Genomic DNA, 18,467 nt, shown 5'->3' with positions numbered 1-18,467 from the left:
GATATTTATGTAAGAATATGTATTGCAAACCAATAATTGTCTATCGCGTTCACGCACCGCTGTAATGTATAAAAACTGAATAATATTTTTGTGGTGGAGGTCGAAATGTTAACATATATTATATAGTATTTTTAATTGCCACGACAACTACAGAAATAATACGATTGGACAAAAAGAGCAGAGACCTAAGAATTTTATCTTGAAAATAAATATCATTCGGACTTCTCCCACGTGAACACTTTGCGGAATAAAAAAAACATTGTTCACTTTTCCGGGACTAAATGGGGCTTATGAAATTCCGTAACAAAAGAGGTCTTTACCTTAGATTAGATATACATAGCTTACCAATAGTAAAATTATGTCACCTTTTCATTAAATATAATACGACATTTCTATATTTTCCTATTTCGTTAATGAAATACATGAGACATGCACGAAGCCAAATCGTCCATCTCTGTGTAGTCGAACGCTAAATGGTCATCTTACTATGTTTTATATCTAGAATTATATTGAAATAAAAACTAAAAACTATTTAAACGGATTTTATCGCGGTTTTTTTTATATTATTATTTTCTCCCGACGTTTCGAAACCGCGATAAAATCCGTTTAAATAGTTTTTAGTTTTTATTTCAATGTCTAACATTCGCGTAAACATAAGAAATCATTATAGAATTATATTGCTTGACTTGAGAAGGAACAAATTGGCTTCGGTTCTTCAAATACCACACTACTCCATTATAGACCAATTAAAGTTCAGACATATTCAGGTGAGTTCCGTATTTTCCTCTGAATACAGCCCTGTTGCATGTAAGCAATAAGGGCTAAAACACATTTATGAGAGCTGTATAGCGTCGCGCAAGATAAAATATTCTTTTGCTTTTAATTATAATATAAACTAACAATGAATTATCGTCTTAATAGCCGGTCTTAACTATGCTACCTTCATCCGCTTTGTTCGAAAATAGTCAAGGCGTTTTTACAGATGCGTTAAATTACAATTATTATAAATATTAATTTTTACGTGGCATGCTTATTTATGTATATTATATATTTCATTTCATTTATTTTATTTTATTCATCTAATTCATTTATAAATACATACACTCTATGTAGATATTTAATTTAGCTAGATTTTTTTTAAAATACTTCCGGGCTTTTAACGCATTGCTACGTAAATTTTAACCGGTAATTATGGTACTCAACAGTAATTACATTGGTAAAACAATATTACATTGATATTTCATTGCAATCAAAACATATAACTCTTGAATCATAAAAATAAACAATAAAAAAATGTTATTAGAATCTGGGACAACTTTAAAAATCGAAAGGACGCATTAAAGAACGAATAGCTATCGAAAAGTTACTATTATTAAGAGCCGTCGTTACAAATGTGTATTAAACTTGGTTTTCGTCACAAAAACATTGTGGCTACAAAACTTTGTTGTTTCAAATTAGACGTTAATACTTCGGACAATACGTTTTAAAATATAACAATCTAAATTCTCTACGTGTACCTTTCTAGCTATTCTAAGCAGTTATTCTCTATGCCAAATTCCCCGTTTCGACAAGGTATCGGTAATAACTCGGCATTAGGTTCCGGTACCCTAATCAAATGGATTTCACTCTCCTACTAGATTATTAATTTATTACATGATATGGCATGTATTGGCGATGTAAAACTCCAGCTATAGAAATCTTGACCTAAAGATTGTCGCCTACCGGTGCCGCATGCGCGACTATCTATTCTGCAAAAATTCCTTAAACATTTTTTACTTTTTTCAGGATACAGGGTGCCTTTACGTTAATCCAGAGCTTGTTTCATCCGCGTGCCAATTTTCATCCAAATCTATTCATCCTTTGACAAACAACTTAACATATTTTTTTCATAATGTATTAATTGTACGAATGTGCTATGCTGTTAATTTAATCTTGTTAATTAGTGCAAATGACCCTCTCGTACCTAGATCCCTCCCTGCACGAATCGTGTTGATAATTGAGATGTAAATCACGCAGGACAGCAACAGGAATGACTAAGTATGATGTTACGCACGCCCTACATTGTCTTGCAAATCTTTTTCGTAGTCCATGTACAGAATTTCAGCTAATTCCCTATAAAATTCAAGTATAATTAGTCTAGCACAAGATTGGCGAACCTCTGGTTATAATGACACATTAAGGTATGATTAATGTGGCATTATTATAAAAAAAAATATGACCTGTAATATAACATCAAAGACCAGTTTTATCTATCCGATTGCCCCTTTTTATCAACTTTTTTTATCCAATTTGTTTTTGTTTTATTTATATTTATCAGTTTTCGGCAAAGTTGCTTCACTGCATCTGATGTTAAGCGAAGTGAAGCTCAAACAGAGATACATATACAATGTTTGACATATTATTGGCGTGCCCGAATTATTTTGTCACGGGACACCACTGGCATGCGTGCCATTTATTCCCAATCCCTGGTTTAGCAAAGTAAAAGTTAAAACTTGAAGATCTCAACTATTAGTATGGAAGAGTAAAAGTATCTACCAAGAATTCAAAAACACTACAAATTGACTTCACTCTAAGCTAATCGGTTCGTCCATAACAAACTTTTCTATTTCCATCAAATTACAGTACACATTGTACGGTGTATCACTTGACAGCAAATATTTTCTCACTATGTCCAAATCTTGTAGCTCTTAATTTTTTAATCCTCATTTCTTTGTCATTTGACTCTGGCTTCTCCGTAGCCAATGGCAGAATATCTTCCTTCTCCCTCTCTTGAGTGGCAGGGTCCGTTACTCTATGGTTACCACCGAACACCGAACCATTCGTACCTTGTCCAGTTAACAACTCTTCATCAACAGTCAAAAACATGTCCAAATTTGGTAAATCTGTGTAGTAAGACTCAACGTCGTAGTCTTTCAACATGTTGCACAACATGTGTTCGTCATTATCAGTTACTTTTGGTACTATGTACAAGTTTGGCTGTGGAGGTTGTACATCATAACCAGTATTGACAAAACTATTCGTTATTATGTCAGATGGTGTTCTGTTCCACGCCTTTTCAAGCAAATATAACGCTTCTAAACAAGTCATGTTCCTGTCCACTCCGCGCACTACATTCATAACCTTCTCTTCTAATATTAATCTTCTAAATTCACTGCGGAATGCTGCAGAAATTCCATTCTTCATTGGCATTAAACCACTTGCAGCTTTCCATGGTACGAATACCAGCTTCAAATGGGATAATTGCAGCTTAGAATGTATAGCAGCCCTGTCTAAAACGAGGATTGCTTTACGATTCTGTAATTGTAATTCTCTGTTCCAATATTTGACATACTCTTCAAACATTTGTGTGGTGAAGTGTGCTTGGGAATGCCTTATGTAAGTCACTGGTAAAGTGTCAGGATCTCTATATGAATGTACCAATGGATCTTCAGTTCCACACACAAGTAATTTCTTCCTGTCTGTTCCTAGAACATTGACACACATGAAAACTGCCAATCGGTCTTTGGCATAACCCTGTATGAACTTTCTTCCAGCAAGTTTCTTTATCCTGCCTTTTGAGGGATTGAAATAAAACCCTACCTCATCACCAGTGTATATGTCATCATCACTTATACCTAATCTTACATCACACCACTGTTCATCAAAGAATATTTTCTTCCACTTAGATTCAACGGACACATTCTGATAATCACGCTTGGAGGGTGTACCTCTGAAGCATATATTGTACCTTTTCTTGAATCTATCCAGCCATTTTTTACTCCCATTAAAAGCTATAAACCCAGATTCTTTTGCAAAAGCTTCTGCTATGTCTTGTAACATTTTACCTGAAACTTGTATATTATTGGCTTTCTGATTATGGAACCATTCTAAAATCCTAGTGTCTAGAAGACTGTTCATGTATTTCAGTGTTTTCTTGCCGGCTTTCTTGTGGATCATGTATTTCTCCCTATCCTCCCATAACTCATTGACCACCTCGGGTGTTAAATTATACATTTTGCATATCTCGTCCACTGTTCTCCCTTTATAAAGCTTATTGACTATTGAACATTGTGTTTGATATGATAAGTCTTGTCTCCTCAGGTAAATTTCAGTTTTATTCTCATAATTGTAACTATGCTCATTAGATTCCTCGGATCCATTTTCGTCGATTTTCAAGTCGTTCTCTATGCCTGTCCCTGCATCTTCTGTTTCATGGTCTGATATAGCCTCAACCTTGCATTCGATAGCGCATGGCTTTATTTCTCTGTAATAAAAAATATTAAATCTGTTTATAAAGCGAATGATGGTAATTCAAATTATCTGAACATGGTTCACGCTCCATTTATAGCGATACAAACACCCATTTAGAGCAAATCTAAATCAACATATCTTAATGTAACTAATAGTAACCGTTAAATAAAAGATTGCAAAATCAAAATATAGTAATGTTAAAGTGTAATACAAGTGATTATTCTTATGAGCAAGCAAATATGCTGCAGTAGAAATCACTTACTCAGTCCTTTCATAATGTCTCTTTGGATGTGAGCTGATATGTTTTTTGAGTTGGAACTTTGTGTGGAACTTATCTGAACACATTTCGCATTGTACTGTCTTTTCGTGGGTCATCATATGCCGGGCCTGTAAAAAAATGCATACAAGATTGCCTTAGAAAGCAAGAGTAGATCAACATTACCACTGCTTTATCTATTGCAGTTGAAAAGCTGTCCAAACAATGTAGTCTCTTTTTGGTTTAAAGCGCATTAGAGTAACTCAGAAACACTATGCAAATTTTTTTGAGACCTATGACTAGTTGTTATTTTGCACAATGTACAGCTATAACTCGTAATATTATGATATTTTACATGAATGTGTTTGTCATCACAATGGAGGGTTACAAAAAGCACGGACCAAGGCCCAGTGTGTTATTTTTATTATAAACACTATACTACGGGTTAAGCGACATATGATTATTATAAGCTATTTTAAAGACTCTATTATTTAAAAAATACATACCAAATTGACTTTAAAACCAAACTTGAGATCGCACAATGGACACTTCAGGCTCTTCTCCATGTGAACCTTGCTGTGCAGACGCAGACTAAAAGCTTTCTTGAAATAGCGACCGCATTCCTCACATTTATGTCTGAAAAATGCAGATCATTATAAAATGACTTCTTTTAACTACTTACAACTGTTAACACTACACTGTTATAATAATACTACTTATATAATCTGTGGACAATGGTGTGGATTGTTTATTTGCTTAAATGTTATGTAAAATACTATATACGTAATTTGAAACATGCAGTTGTTTATTTTCCCTCATAAATAAAATAAACAAAACATGCTACCATGTGACGTTGGAGTACTAAGTTAGCTCCTTACAATGTGATGTTGGCACATTACATTATTTCAAGCCAAGCCAAATCATGTTATTATTATTAGAAATTATTATTGTTAAAATTAGTAATTATTGTATGAATTAATTTACTGCTATTGAAAATTAGATTATAAAACAATTGCTAATTGTATTGGCTAGTAATAAATTGTTATTATTAGGCATTGTTATTATTACATCCAGTGGAGACAGTGATTGCACTGTCTCCACTGGACGTGCATACTGCTGCTTACTGGTGTATATAGACTAAGTCATAGAATGCACCCTGGGAATTTCATAACAAAATATATATATTTGTATACTTGCCTAGTTTTTACTTGATGCTCTAAAGAATGTGTCTTCAAATCTTGCGATGTACTAAAAATTGCTTCACAAATGTAACATGGAAATTGTCTCCCTTTCTTTTTATTTTTAACAATCTTTTTTCTTTTTGACGTTGATGGCTTTGATTTCTGTGAAAAAATGTTTATTTTCGTAAAGTGGCTACTTAATAATATTTGAAAAGATAACAAAAAGAAAATTTTTGTTTTTAAATTTATTTAATATTTTTATTAATAACAAGCTTTTGCTTGTGGCTCTGCCCGAGTAAAAGTTTTTGTAGGATAAAAATCCCCCTAGATATGTTCCCAAGATGAAAAGTCTCGTGTGTCCTTTCCAGGGTATCAAATTCTCTCTATACAGAATTTCATTGAAATCTGTTTGGTATTTTTTTTTTTTTCTTATCGCCTCCAGACAGACTCAAGAGTGGACTTTATTTTATAATATATGCCTATTACATTTGATTAACATTCTTTCCAAGTTATATTGTGTAGATAGTCATAAATTTTAGCAGTATGGATAAACACCCAATGTTGAACCAAATATTGGAGTACTCACCATGCTAAAATCGAAAGCCTGGGCTTCTTTTACATCCTGCACCTCAATAGTAACCAGGACATTATTTACCAGCGGCTCATCATCACTGTCTTCGCTAATTCTTTTGCGAATTACCATACTTTCGGCTTTTCTCTTCAGAGACGACAAACTTTCGTCTTCAGAAGAACTTTCAGCACTTTCGGGCTCCTCCTTTACTTTGCGTAGCGCCATGGTACTAGATTATGAGTTCGTGATCATCCGTAAACACAGTTTGAAAATTTTGTTATTAAAATCTATGTTTTACAACAAAAACAATAACGCCGCCACCCTCCAAACAGAATTACGCCATTTTTAAAAGATGTCAATAGAAATAAAAATGTCAATATCATTCTCCGCTGCCATTGGCTGGTTTTACAGAATTCCGAACGCTACTATAAATAAAAAAATATATAAAGGCTTTCATACACGTATGTGTTGTTTCTATTCCGATTTGTACGAAAGATATTTTTTTAGTCTGGCAATATCAAGGCTGTCAATTTAAAAAAAAAAAGTTGCTGCTGTCAATGAACCGCTCGAAAAAAAGCAACGCGCTTCGCTTCTCTTTTGGAATTTATGGTACAGTAACAAGGCTCGCTTTTGTGTTAGCAAGATAAATTTTATCACGAAACTTAATAAAACGCGTAAACAATGCGCGTTTAGCGTTTCTAGTCGCGACTAGACGCGTTCATACGAATTTGGCAGTAAAACGACGCGGTTTATGGATCAATATCGCTATAATGCGGCCGTAGGGTAGCGTCATTGCGTCAAGTCAATGGAGAATAAATCCGGCGTGGGAATACAAGATCACTGGATGAAGAGTATGATGGAACCAGCTGGCAGCGACAAAAACGACCGGTCAGTGAAACGCGAGAAAATGGCAGAATATAACGGTGAAACTGTGACTTATGAACTGAAACAGCAGCAGCAGAACGAGCCGAGGTACCGTTGCGATGTATGCGACTTGACATTCGAGGGTATGGAGTACCTGAACCTCCACAAAAAGTTCCACGGCAACGACAAAGACACGCCTGAAACCATACTCCCGGACCTGCCGCCCGCAGCTAAAGAGGGCCCCAAAAAGCGGAGGAAATTCAAATGCGACCAGTGTGCCGTAAAAGTAAACTCGCAGTATCATTTAGACATACACAGGAGTAAGCACGAAGGCGCCACCTCAAAAAAGTACATTTGTGAAGTCTGTGACCGTAGTTTTGTAGCAGCCCAGTTCCTGAAGAGTCACATGCAGACTCACTCTTCAACAAGTACTATAAACTGCGAGATATGCAACAAAAGCTTCACGGGGCAAGCATATCTCAAGCTGCACATGCAATTACACAATGATATAAAAAAATTCAAGTGTTCAAAGTGTGATGAAATGTTTCCGACTAAGAACTGCCTTAAAAACCATATGAAGAAGCACACCAAGGTGAAAAACTTCAAATGCGATTATTGTAATAAGTTGTTTGTGTCTAAAGTTACGATGGAGAAACACAAACAAACGCACGAGGGGCAACCGATTGATTGTCAAGTAAAGTGTAGTCTATGTGAGAGGACAATGCACTCTACATTGCTAAGGACTCATGTCGCTCGTGCCCACTCGAACTCTGTTGAAGATGACGTTAAAAGGCCGCACAAGTGTTCAACGTGCGGAAAGAGTTTTATTGTTAAGATAAATTTGAACTTGCACATAAGAGTGTGCCATCCAGACCTTGCGGAGCCTGAAGATGAGGATGATGAAGTGATGACAGATAATTCCTAGTTGTAACTCATATACAGCATGTATTATTATCAAATATAATTACTTTTTTATGCTAAATGCCTAGTTTACTTGAGCAATACCCTTAGATTTAGTTTATGCTGATTTCATACATTTCTAAATGATGATCAATTACAAATTAATAATTTTGAATATATTTTTTTTACAAATATCAAATGTTTTGTATTTATTCTGAAGTTTTATTTTTATTATCTGTAGAAACTTGAAACTAATACTCTTGACGATTTTTTAAACAGCCAGCCAAGTATAGTAATATTATCATGTTCCCTTTTGTTACATAAAGAAAATAATTTATTACAAAAAAAATATTAAAGGTGCAACAAACTTTTTTTATTTACAAATACTACCTTAGTATTTGTAAATAAAAAAAGTACTACATGCTTGTATCCATAACATACGCGTAACCTCTACCCTGGTACCTTCCAGTACTTATTTGTTATTTCCGTCCAATACTTATTGACGATGGACACGAAGATTAATGCTACATGCTAATCAAATCAAAAAATCTGAAAAATCAATTATTTTAATACTCATGTATATTTTATTCTGCTGATACTATAACATTATCGCAAAAATTATCTTAACTCTATTCTGTTTCACTAGATGGCGTTACTTGCCACGTGATTCAATCTACGTTTTCTTTATTTGTCTTTTTCCGATTCCCTCACGGTCCCCTTATAATAAATTACAAAACTCTTCTAAACAACATCGCAATATAATTTATACCATTACAGGTTCTCATAAATAGTTATTCCGATTTCTACCACGAAAATATTTTTTAGTTATTAAGAAACAGAACCTATATCAACGTTTTGAATTTTATCCAAACATTGACAATGTAAATCCTCATATATTTTTCTCCTCAAATGTAAAGACTATTTCTTTTTTTTTCTCCATAGCCGTAAATGCAATACCAGGCGTAGGTAGTCGGTATCAATATATTATCTAAAAGTTGTTGCCGATTTATTGATTAAATAATAAATACCTCTAAATTTTATCTATAAAAAATTACAAATATTTGATTAAATGTATGCAATAATATATGTTTTAATATTTTAAATAGTTTTAGGTACGGTGTATGCCCTTTAGCGAAATAACCAGCATGTTCTATAAATTAAAAAGTAGTGATATTTATTAGAGGTCGTAAATATTTATTCTAAAACAAAATAATTTAATGAACTTTACTATATAAACAATAATTATTCAACTTTCTCTTCCTGCTGTTCGACTTCTGTCTCTTTCCTCGCTGCTTCTTCCTCGGCGTCTTTTGCTGCTTTCTGAAAAACAAAATAGAATTCACATACATATATACGGTAAATTCCCCTTAGGATTGAGAGATGTTTTAATTTAATTAATAGTTCTCATACAGTATTTTTGCAGAATTCACTATGTTGTATTTAATTCACAAATATGGTAACAACAGGCCAAGATCGGATTTTTGATACATGTAAGTAGTTAGTTTTTCTACATGTGACTGACTGAAATAAATCGATAACAAATAAAAAGATTTAGTTGAAAATATTAATTTTTCTACTTCCCTCCAAAATAAGTAATGAAATGGGGTACAAAATAATGAAATGAGGTTTTTACACTCATGTGCAGCAACGTGAACAATTGTAAAAGTATTCCATAAAGCACCATGTAACAAAATGAAAAAGGAGTACAATGGAGTGCCTAAGAGACTTTCCCGCCCTCACACCCACCACTACAAATCCTGTAAGCCAGGGTCAGCACACGCGTATTTTATGACACCGAGCAGTGAAGCTCGGCGAGTCTCACGGAAAACTAATTTGTCATTATCCCGCAACGAAATTAATCAAATAGAAAGATAAAGAGGAGTTGGAAATAATAATTGGTCACCTCCCTCCATAGCAAAATGGGAGTCAAAATAATGAACTAAGGCATTTTAACCTATCCTTAATAGGGACGTATACAAGTAGATATGAAATGCAGTATTTTGATAGATTTTTTGTATGATTATTATTTCTGGACTCTTCTCATTCCATTACGGGAATGCGTTGTGTCTTGTGTAGCACTCTTGTGTTCAACTTACCGCAGCTTTACTAATATCTTCATCTTTCTTTATCTGCAGTTGTTTGCTTACTTCACGTATTAATTCCAGTTCGTCTAACATCTTCTTTGATAACGGATCATAAGGACTCACAGGGTCTTTATCAGGGTTATCAACGGCCTCTAAAAATTTTGTATATCTCTGCATAATCCTTTCATACTTCTCCTGACTGACCGGCAGGTATCTTTCTTTTTTTACAACCATAATTGAGTCTGAAAAGTAACGAAGTATTGTGCAATACAAATATGTGGGTACATAATTTAATAGTTTATTGCTAGATGTCGCTATTATTAATTATACATTTATGACATTAGTATTATTTTTTCAAATATGTAGACAAAGGAATTTAACTATAGATACATGTATACATCTCCTAATTCTTCAGCACGTAAATATGTAATGGGCTTATTAATTTATGGAACTTTTTAGAAAAATCAACCGCCGTCGCTTCACTTTCGAACTTTCTATACGTTAGCTACTTTTCAGCTTCCCTACTTATCTACATGTTACAAATAAAAAATAATCTAAATGTGGTTTTACGCAATGAAATGAATCGTTATCATAATTGCCTACAAAATTTATTTTAGAATGTATACCTACGGTTTAAATAGGTAGGTATCTAAAGGCTGATTCGAAACCCGGCATGCGTGGAAAATGGAAGATTTCGCGAAATAACAGTTTCACTATACACTTTCCGGGATTAAAAGTAGCATAAATATATTATTCCTATGCTACAGGATATATACCTGAATAGTGAACCTATATTAATGTTTTTCCAAACCCATTTAGCACATGTATTACATCTCACAAAAATAGAATAAAAAAATAGCTGCTAAATATTAGAATGATCAACGCCAATATTTGAAAATTATAGTTAAACGTACCTTTTAGAAGTATTCCTTTACAATAGTAAATTACGAATGGCCTTTGCAGTGAAGATGTTGTAGGTATCAAAGTAATGTAATAAATGAACAATTCAGAGATCGTGAACAATTTTAAATACTTATATTGAAGGCGGAAGTACGTTCATAATATAAAATGTTAAATTTAAATTTTGGTGAAATGTTGAGCGATAGCATAATGTGTGATTAATTAGAATCTATTTCAATAACAGTTCATTATGATTTTTAGATTTTGAGAAAATTTGTTAAATTTTCTAATACCTATTTGTGAGTAGGTATGGAGTGCCTACTTACCTATTTAGGTCTCTAGCCAAAAGTTCACGATTCCTTGATTGTATCTACCTTGATATGTCTACGAAAATTTGAACAGAGAAAAATTTCAAAGTCGTTTTACATTCCGTTCCTCGCGACTACAATTTTTTTATAACATGGAGATATAGATATAAATCTTTTTACAAAATTTATTATTAATTATTTATTTGTAGATTCCTAGTTTACAACGACTGGGGTCGAAATGTTACACGATTAATAAACCATTAATTAACATATAATTTGACGAAACAATTCATTACCAGACGAACAATAAGTATATTAACATATGTACGTACTTAAAAATTAATTTATTTACATTTAAAACTATCCCTACTTTACGTGTGTTGTAAAGCTTTCGATTATATTATTATTAACATTGGCCTTCCAGTATCTTCTAAAACAGAGGCGGACGCATATTATGTATTATGCTCTTCCGGTAGGAGAGTGGATAGCTATCATGTCAGCTAAGATTCTTTCTATTATAAGATTACATAACCAGTACCGGATTTATATTTTTTATGAGTGTAGGCCACTTTATTTCCGCCGCTCCATTATGTATGTACGTAGGTTTCTAAAATACTTAATAATTTTCCAGTTGTTTGTATTATGGAAGGCACTAAAGTTAAATAAACGAATGATTAATTAAATCGAGTGAGCGTCCTCTGAAATCTGCCACCCCCGAGAGGCTGTCGCCCATAGGCCCATACGGCTTATTTACAAATCCCGAACAAAATGAATAGAATTGTTCAAAACCGGAAAAAAATGGATGCCTTAAATAAATAAAACCAATTTAAAGAATAGCATTTCCCCCAAAATGTGTAAGGTAGGGAGGCTGTCAAACGACGTGGCGTTTATTAGCTTTTTTCCACTAGAGCTAGGAAAGTATGGTTAAGAAAATAAAATAATACTTTGTAGAGTTTTCCTAGTGCACCGAGCTCTCTTGTACGTGTTGTTTATGTACTTGGTTAATAGATACAGACCCTAAAAATAAATTCTACTTACGATCGTATTCGATTTTGCATCTAGTACTTAGCTATTCTGGTTTATGCATGCTTTCGCTAACCGATATAAATACATTGGTCTATAAAAAAAATAAGATTAACATAAGTAATATATATGTTAAATAAACTTGATTGATTTAATAAATTCTATTTTAATTCGTAAAACAATATAGACAGTCTGCGTAAAACGGAACACAAATCCACCCCTCACAAGGGTAATGACTCACACACACCCCCAACCCGAAAAACGCCGAAGTTACCCGAGGGCGGGCCGAGCGCGTCGCGTAAAGGGATCACTTGAAAACACAATTTCCCAAAATTATGTAACACTATAAAACGGAACGTTTTAAATTAAACATTTTTTTGTTATAATGTGATAAAATAATCGTGGAAATCATCGTAATGGACTAGTGTTGTCAGTGTAGCGATGTTGGCACATATATCGATTTTCTAGTGACGTGCGTTCATTGCGGGATGTGGTGTTTTATTGGTGTATTTAATAAATTTGTAAGTGTTTTACCTCATTGCGGATGTTGAAAAACATCGAAGTCTATTACAGTGATTCGTGCCTCGATTTTTTGCTTGTATTATACTTGGCAAAAAATATTGATTTTTACGTGGACGCATTCTGCTATTACTGGTGCGTAAATTAATACAAAAAAGGAAAGCACGATTTAATTCAACGCGTAAAATAAAGTGCATTTGACATAAAAAAAACCCCACTTCAAAAGCAGGTTTAATGAAGTTATGAAAAATAACGCACAAATTATATCATAAAAATATCGTGAAAATATGAAGGCATAAAATTCTCAATAATCATAAATATTCAAATAATTCACCAGCCTAATTAAAATAATTTAAAAGAATCAATGATATTTAAATGTAACATGAAAAACGTTCGAAATTTAAACTATTAAGTTTATCAGGAAACTAAATCTAATAATTATTTTTCGTTTCGTGTAGCTTAAAGTTAGAACATTCAGAATCAAATACGACTAAAATTAAATATTCTTATTAACACAAGACGTTATTCTGATAAACCTAATTTTCTTTATACTTTCATATAAATCTCAGTATATGTAGTAGGTCCTTGGCTCGCTGTTATATTCCCAAGGAAGGCTGTCGCAATTCCGAGCATTTAGTTTGACGGTCACCCTATCAATTCACAAATGGAAAATATCTATGTATACGAATCGAAATCCATTAAAAGCGCTGTTTTATTTATATTACAGAACACGGTATAAATTATAAACTTAACATTATGAGAAATAACAAGTTCGTTTTTTTCATTGTTTTGAATAACGAGACGAGCTACCCGTTCGCCTGATGGTAAGCGGTACCGACCATAATCGGTAGTAACACCATCCAACACCTTGAATTATAAAGTATCGTTTGGTATTCCACTACGCTCGTCATCCTCAGACATGAGTTCTAATGTAATATCGATGACATCGATTGTAGTTTCGTGTTATGCAAAGCTTTGAAAATTATAGTTAGGGGCGATGTTGCAAACTGTTTATGAACAATTGTAGCGCAATAACAGAGCGACTTGCTCGTCTCCGTAAATAGTGGTAGAGTAATGGCAAAAGCCAAGTCCTGTAATCTACTTAACAACCTATTGATTATCGTCGGGGTCTAGGCAAAAAATGTCATTAGCACACCTTTAATACGATAGATACTTTTAATTTTATCAGAGATAGATTTTTGAATAAATAATTTATTTAATCTTTGCCTTTATGAAACATAGTACTTGACATTATGTTTGTTTACCAACAAATGATTCGTTGATTTATTAGTAAATTCCATAAAAACCGAGCATAGCTTGTTACGTATAGCACTTATTGGTCATATAGCAGCGAATCTCGATTGCCAAATAGTTCGTGGATTCGACACCTGGATTGAAACAAAAAATTTAAGAGACTCAAAAACACGTGTAAATTTGTATGCAATTGGAAATTTTTCCAAGGTTAGGTAGAGTCGACTTCTTTAATATCATTTTGCTTCGTTCAATCCTCTAATTATTATTTCTCTTATTTTTCATGTATTCAATTTTGTAAATTTTGGAGTATAATGCTTTACAGAAAAATAGTCAGCAAATCAGATACATCCCAGATTTCTGAAAGATGATGCTCTACACTACTACTTGCCGAACTAATTGTAATGCAGGATGTGCACTGATAAGTTTAGTATAATGTACTATAGCACGCTGTAAACGAGGACTAAACTTGCTCGGGCAATCTCTTTGACTGTACAAAGCTGTCACTAAAGAGCATAACAATGCTGTCACTTTGTTAAGACAGTTGTACAACCTGTCACCAATCCAACCTCTTTATGATTTAATACCGAAATGGCCGTCCAATTTTACTGCTTTTCCTTATGACACATAAGGCATATTTCCAAATTTAGTCCACAAACCATTTCGTGCTATTTTAATCGCGTGCTATTCAATAGGTATGCGTGACAGATTCACTCCTTTATTTACTTGGTTAGAGTTTTAAAGTAACTTATTGGTTAAAAAAAATATACTAAGGAAGTCAAAATATAGAGCCAAGTGTATCAGTTCACCCACCCCGAATATTTTGATTAACAAGAAACAGCTATGAGTCATGCATTAGGGTAGCAAGGGGATGCAAGATCCTGACCCCCGAATACGCGCCCTTTAATGTTTATTAACTTGAGTATCAAGTAACTGACAAATAAGGAAATATTACGTATTCCCGCGCTTTTTTAATGGCGGATTATTTATGTTCTGGAGGTTGTGGCGAAAAAAAATAATGGCGGTTTCTTATGATTTACACATTGCAGGAATAGACGATAATTTTCTATGAAATACATGGGTTCTACTTGAAGAAGAAATCATTATAATTATTGTGCTAAAGACGTAGGTACTACCCCTAAATTCAATATACACCTAGTTTTATTGGGTGTTTCTACATTTAAAAAAAATAAGTAAAATGCTTTATTCATTACGTAGGCGTACATGAGAATATTTAATTATTACTTAATTAAATTAGCTTATATAGAGCCACGATAAGACGTATATTGACGTACTTAGCGAATTTGTAAACTTTGTGGAATTTACAAAGTATGCAGAGCTTAATGATCTATTATTTAGAAATAATCATCGCAGCCCGCAGGAATAACCACCCCAAAGAGAATAAGAAGATCTAATACAAACAATGATGGAGGGACCGTATTATGTTGCCGTTCTTGAACTCTACAATTTATGTAACACCATTTCATAGCTCTTGAGAATGTACCAATATGATATATTTGCATTATAGGATGTTTAATATATTGAATGGTGTAGGTACCCTCAAACTGAAGTAGATATAATAATAATTATTGAAGACCATTAATTTTGAGAAACATTTAGTCACACAACACGTGGGCTTGGATTGTAAGCGGCAAATAAGTAAGATCAAGTATCTTACTGATATAGCCACGACTGGCTAGGGGTATCACTAGAACTTTGACTTACAAATTAGTGGAGTGCACTGAACAACACTTTTAGAGGCATATAATTTCAAACCTCATAATATTAAAAGCAAATTTAATAACTATAAGCCTTCTTATAACGCTACAAAATAATTACAACCCTTAAAGAATCGCATACTAGATCCAGCATCTAGTAAAGCTAAGATTGAACCTAAAGCACAAACCTATAATGGATGTTTATTGGAGGGTACATTCTAAATTAGCTCATATCCCGAGAGATTGCGACGTCTATCGCCGGCGAAACGTATTTCCTTGTAGCTCAAGGAAGCTACGATTTATTAACGATTTTAATGTAACAATCTATTTTGTTAAACATATTGTCACCTCACTACATATCGTAGTAAAATTGGAGGGTAGGACGTTAAGAGACGTTACATATCTGACTAGAAATATGATTTATTGGGTTCTGCATGCGGTTCCGCTTGCTGGAATATATTTATTATAAAAATCCATAATGCTATTTCCGAAATCAAATTTCGACTATTTTCAATGTAATTTTTTACATTTCATATAAATTTTCTAAACAGTTTATGGGTTTTATATGAAACCTGTTTTCAAACTTTAATAGTCATAATATTGTGATGCCGTCGGTTGACCTAAAGCTTGAAACGAACTACAATAGCTGGTTTTTCACCATCTATTTGATGGTCATTATGACATTTTTTTATAGCGAGCGATATCAACAAATATTAATCAATGTTTCACCATGAACTTTGACGTATGAAAAATGATTATATTCATATCGTTTATAGTTTAAAACGATAATAACTGTAATTAATATATAAAGCTCACGACTTTACTCCCTGACAAGGGTAGGCAGATGCGCAACTAATAGTAAAAAAATATAATTAACACTAATCGTATTTTTATAAATACTCCTTTTTAAATGGTAGAATGAGATAGTATATATTATCTATCTAGGCCTGTACGAGTAAATTGCTACCAGGATCTTGCTAGCGTCGTAGCGTTTCATACCCTGAATATAAAGATAGTAATACCATCCATTATTACTGGTCTGCAGAATACCCTCAACTCTAGATGCTGCAGGGGTGTGCATAGGCGCTGGTCACCAAATACCTTCTTAGCTGATGCTCTACTCTAAAAATAGTATGGATAATCAGTGCCACTATACTGATCCAGACAACCTCGGCAGGGTATTTATATTGTATGACAGCGATCGTAAGTCCTGGATTCGAAGCTTGGCTAGCACAGTCATATTGTATTTTTCTGCTATCAGCTCGGAATCTGATATTTGCGCCCTACATAGCGATAGGTTAGCTCCCTATCACATCATAGGACTGAGAAAACTTGGCAGAAAATAGCTGTCCTAATTACACCTTTGCCTATGCCTGATAGAGGCGTGATGTTTACTGGATGATCCACTATCTATAGCGAAGCATGTGACGTCATACATGATAAAATCTGTAGACACTAGAGCTTTTACGAGGCTCGGTCATAGTTGCAACTTGTACTCTATTTTAATTATATTAGAGCTATGCGGACTAATTGGCCTAGAAACTAGAGGACATGAATTAGATTAGTGGTTTGGGTTGAACACAAAGATAAATGTTTGGTATTATGTTTCTGTATTTTGTAAATAATTGAACTAGGAAGCTTGATGGTATATATCTTGTATAAAAGTGTCTGTGTGTAGGTAGTAGTAGGTTATGGCTTTGTGTATTGCCGTCGCCAAGCATTATCGTCTAAACCAGAGGTACCCAATCTTTTTTGATAGACCCTGTTGACAACGCAAGTACTTTATAGTGAAATGTAGTTTTGGTTTTAATTATTTTAATTCCGATCCTTCGATGTAATTTTCTTTTTTAGTTACTTGTCACTTGAGTTTTTCTTCGTATGTGAATAAATATCTCTCTCATAACGCCTATTTTTAATCTTAACTGGTTGAGAGAGCTCATCGTCAACAGACCCCTTTCACGATTTTGCTGGTTCTGGTAGACCTTTCTCTTAGGTTTTACAGAAAAAGTGCATTACTACTACCGCCCAGCCATCGCGGGGGCTTATGTTGGGGCCATCGTGCCTCTTACAACCCCTATCAATATTATCTGAATATATTGATAAGTGAAGTGAACCCAACATTTTAGTACTTTACTATCAAACCTGATCAATTTTGTGGACCTCTGCTTACGAATTGTGGACCCCCATTTTTTGGTTGCGCCAACATGGAGCCCCGTTAATCTCCCGTAGACCCCTGGGGGTCCACCTGGATCACTTTCAGAACCAGTGGTCTAAACACAATAGGCATTTAAATTCCCACGGTAAAATCATTTGCATAAAAGTATTGCACGAACTGTTTTTATAAAAACCTACATGTTTAGTACTTGTCAAGTTAATAAAAAAAAAACGAAAATTCAACACTAACGTCTCACGTGTTTCGCGCCAATAAATCAAGAGAATGTGACGTTACATTTGTAATTAAACATGGCGACTCCGCACTCCAAATGCCTTATTTATTAACGCACTGGAATTTTAATTTTGGCCGATCGAGAGAAATGTTTCCTCATTTCATTATGAATACAGCACAGGTACTTACAATAAAGTGTAGGAAAAAGTTATGATTAGAAGCACAAATTTGTTGGAAATCATAATATGGACTGACCAAGAGAATAGAAAACCTCGC

The 18,467-nt window shown here is 33.9% G+C and overlaps 3 protein-coding genes across 3 annotated transcripts; 1 reads left to right on the top strand and 2 right to left on the bottom strand.

Moving 5' to 3' along the window:
- Positions 1–1,776: 1,776 nt before the first annotated feature.
- LOC119193433 (tigger transposable element-derived protein 4-like) lies at positions 1,777–6,599 on the bottom strand. The gene is made up of 5 exons (XM_037447036.1): positions 6,254–6,599; positions 5,684–5,829; positions 4,993–5,122; positions 4,493–4,617; positions 1,777–4,243 (listed from the first exon to the last, which is right to left on the bottom strand). Exons 1-5 carry the CDS (start codon positions 6,461–6,463, stop codon positions 2,641–2,643), a joined length of 2,214 nt encoding a protein of 737 aa, XP_037302933.1. The 5' UTR covers positions 6,464–6,599; the 3' UTR covers positions 1,777–2,640.
- Positions 6,600–6,785: 186 nt separating this feature from the next.
- On the top strand, positions 6,786–8,084 carry LOC115447186 (zinc finger protein 155-like). Its single transcript, XM_030174167.2, has one exon. It carries the CDS (start codon positions 7,044–7,046, stop codon positions 8,025–8,027), a length of 984 nt encoding a protein of 327 aa, XP_030030027.1. The 5' UTR covers positions 6,786–7,043; the 3' UTR covers positions 8,028–8,084.
- Positions 8,085–9,175: 1,091 nt separating this feature from the next.
- LOC119193434 lies at positions 9,176–11,080 on the bottom strand. The gene is made up of 3 exons (XM_037447041.1): positions 11,001–11,080; positions 10,099–10,328; positions 9,176–9,322 (listed from the first exon to the last, which is right to left on the bottom strand). The coding sequence occupies exons 2-3, from the start codon at positions 10,318–10,320 to the stop codon at positions 9,245–9,247; spliced, it is 300 nt and encodes a 99-aa protein (XP_037302938.1). The 5' UTR covers positions 10,321–10,328; positions 11,001–11,080; the 3' UTR covers positions 9,176–9,244.
- Between the last annotated feature and the right edge of the window lie 7,387 nt (positions 11,081–18,467).

The sequence above is a fragment of the Manduca sexta genome, unplaced genomic scaffold (genome assembly GCF_014839805.1).
Source record: "Manduca sexta isolate Smith_Timp_Sample1 unplaced genomic scaffold, JHU_Msex_v1.0 HiC_scaffold_54, whole genome shotgun sequence".
NCBI classification, from domain to species: Eukaryota; Metazoa; Arthropoda; class Insecta; order Lepidoptera; family Sphingidae; genus Manduca; species Manduca sexta.
This window is presented reverse-complemented; position numbering and strand designations above follow the sequence as displayed.

Bases quoted from the DNA above. Each gene is read 5' to 3' on its own strand.
- LOC119193433 (XM_037447036.1), bottom strand. From the start codon at position 6,463: ATGGCGCTACGCAAAGTAAAGGAGGAGCCCGAAAGTGCTGAAAGTTCT. The intron at 5,123-5,683 runs GCAAGTATACAA...TGCATTTTTCAG, and splicing joins GAGCATCAAGTAAAAACTAG to ACATAAATGTGAGGAATGCG. The intron at 4,618-4,992 runs GTATGTATTTTT...ATTTTTTTACAG, and splicing joins TTGGTTTTAAAGTCAATTTG to GCCCGGCATATGATGACCCA.
- LOC115447186 (XM_030174167.2), top strand. From the start codon at position 7,044: ATGGAGAATAAATCCGGCGTGGGAATACAAGATCACTGGATGAAGAGT.
- LOC119193434 (XM_037447041.1), bottom strand. From the start codon at position 10,320: ATGGTTGTAAAAAAAGAAAGATACCTGCCGGTCAGTCAGGAGAAGTAT. The intron at 9,323-10,098 runs GTAAGTTGAACA...TTTGTTTTTCAG, and splicing joins AAGATATTAGTAAAGCTGCG to AAAGCAGCAAAAGACGCCGA.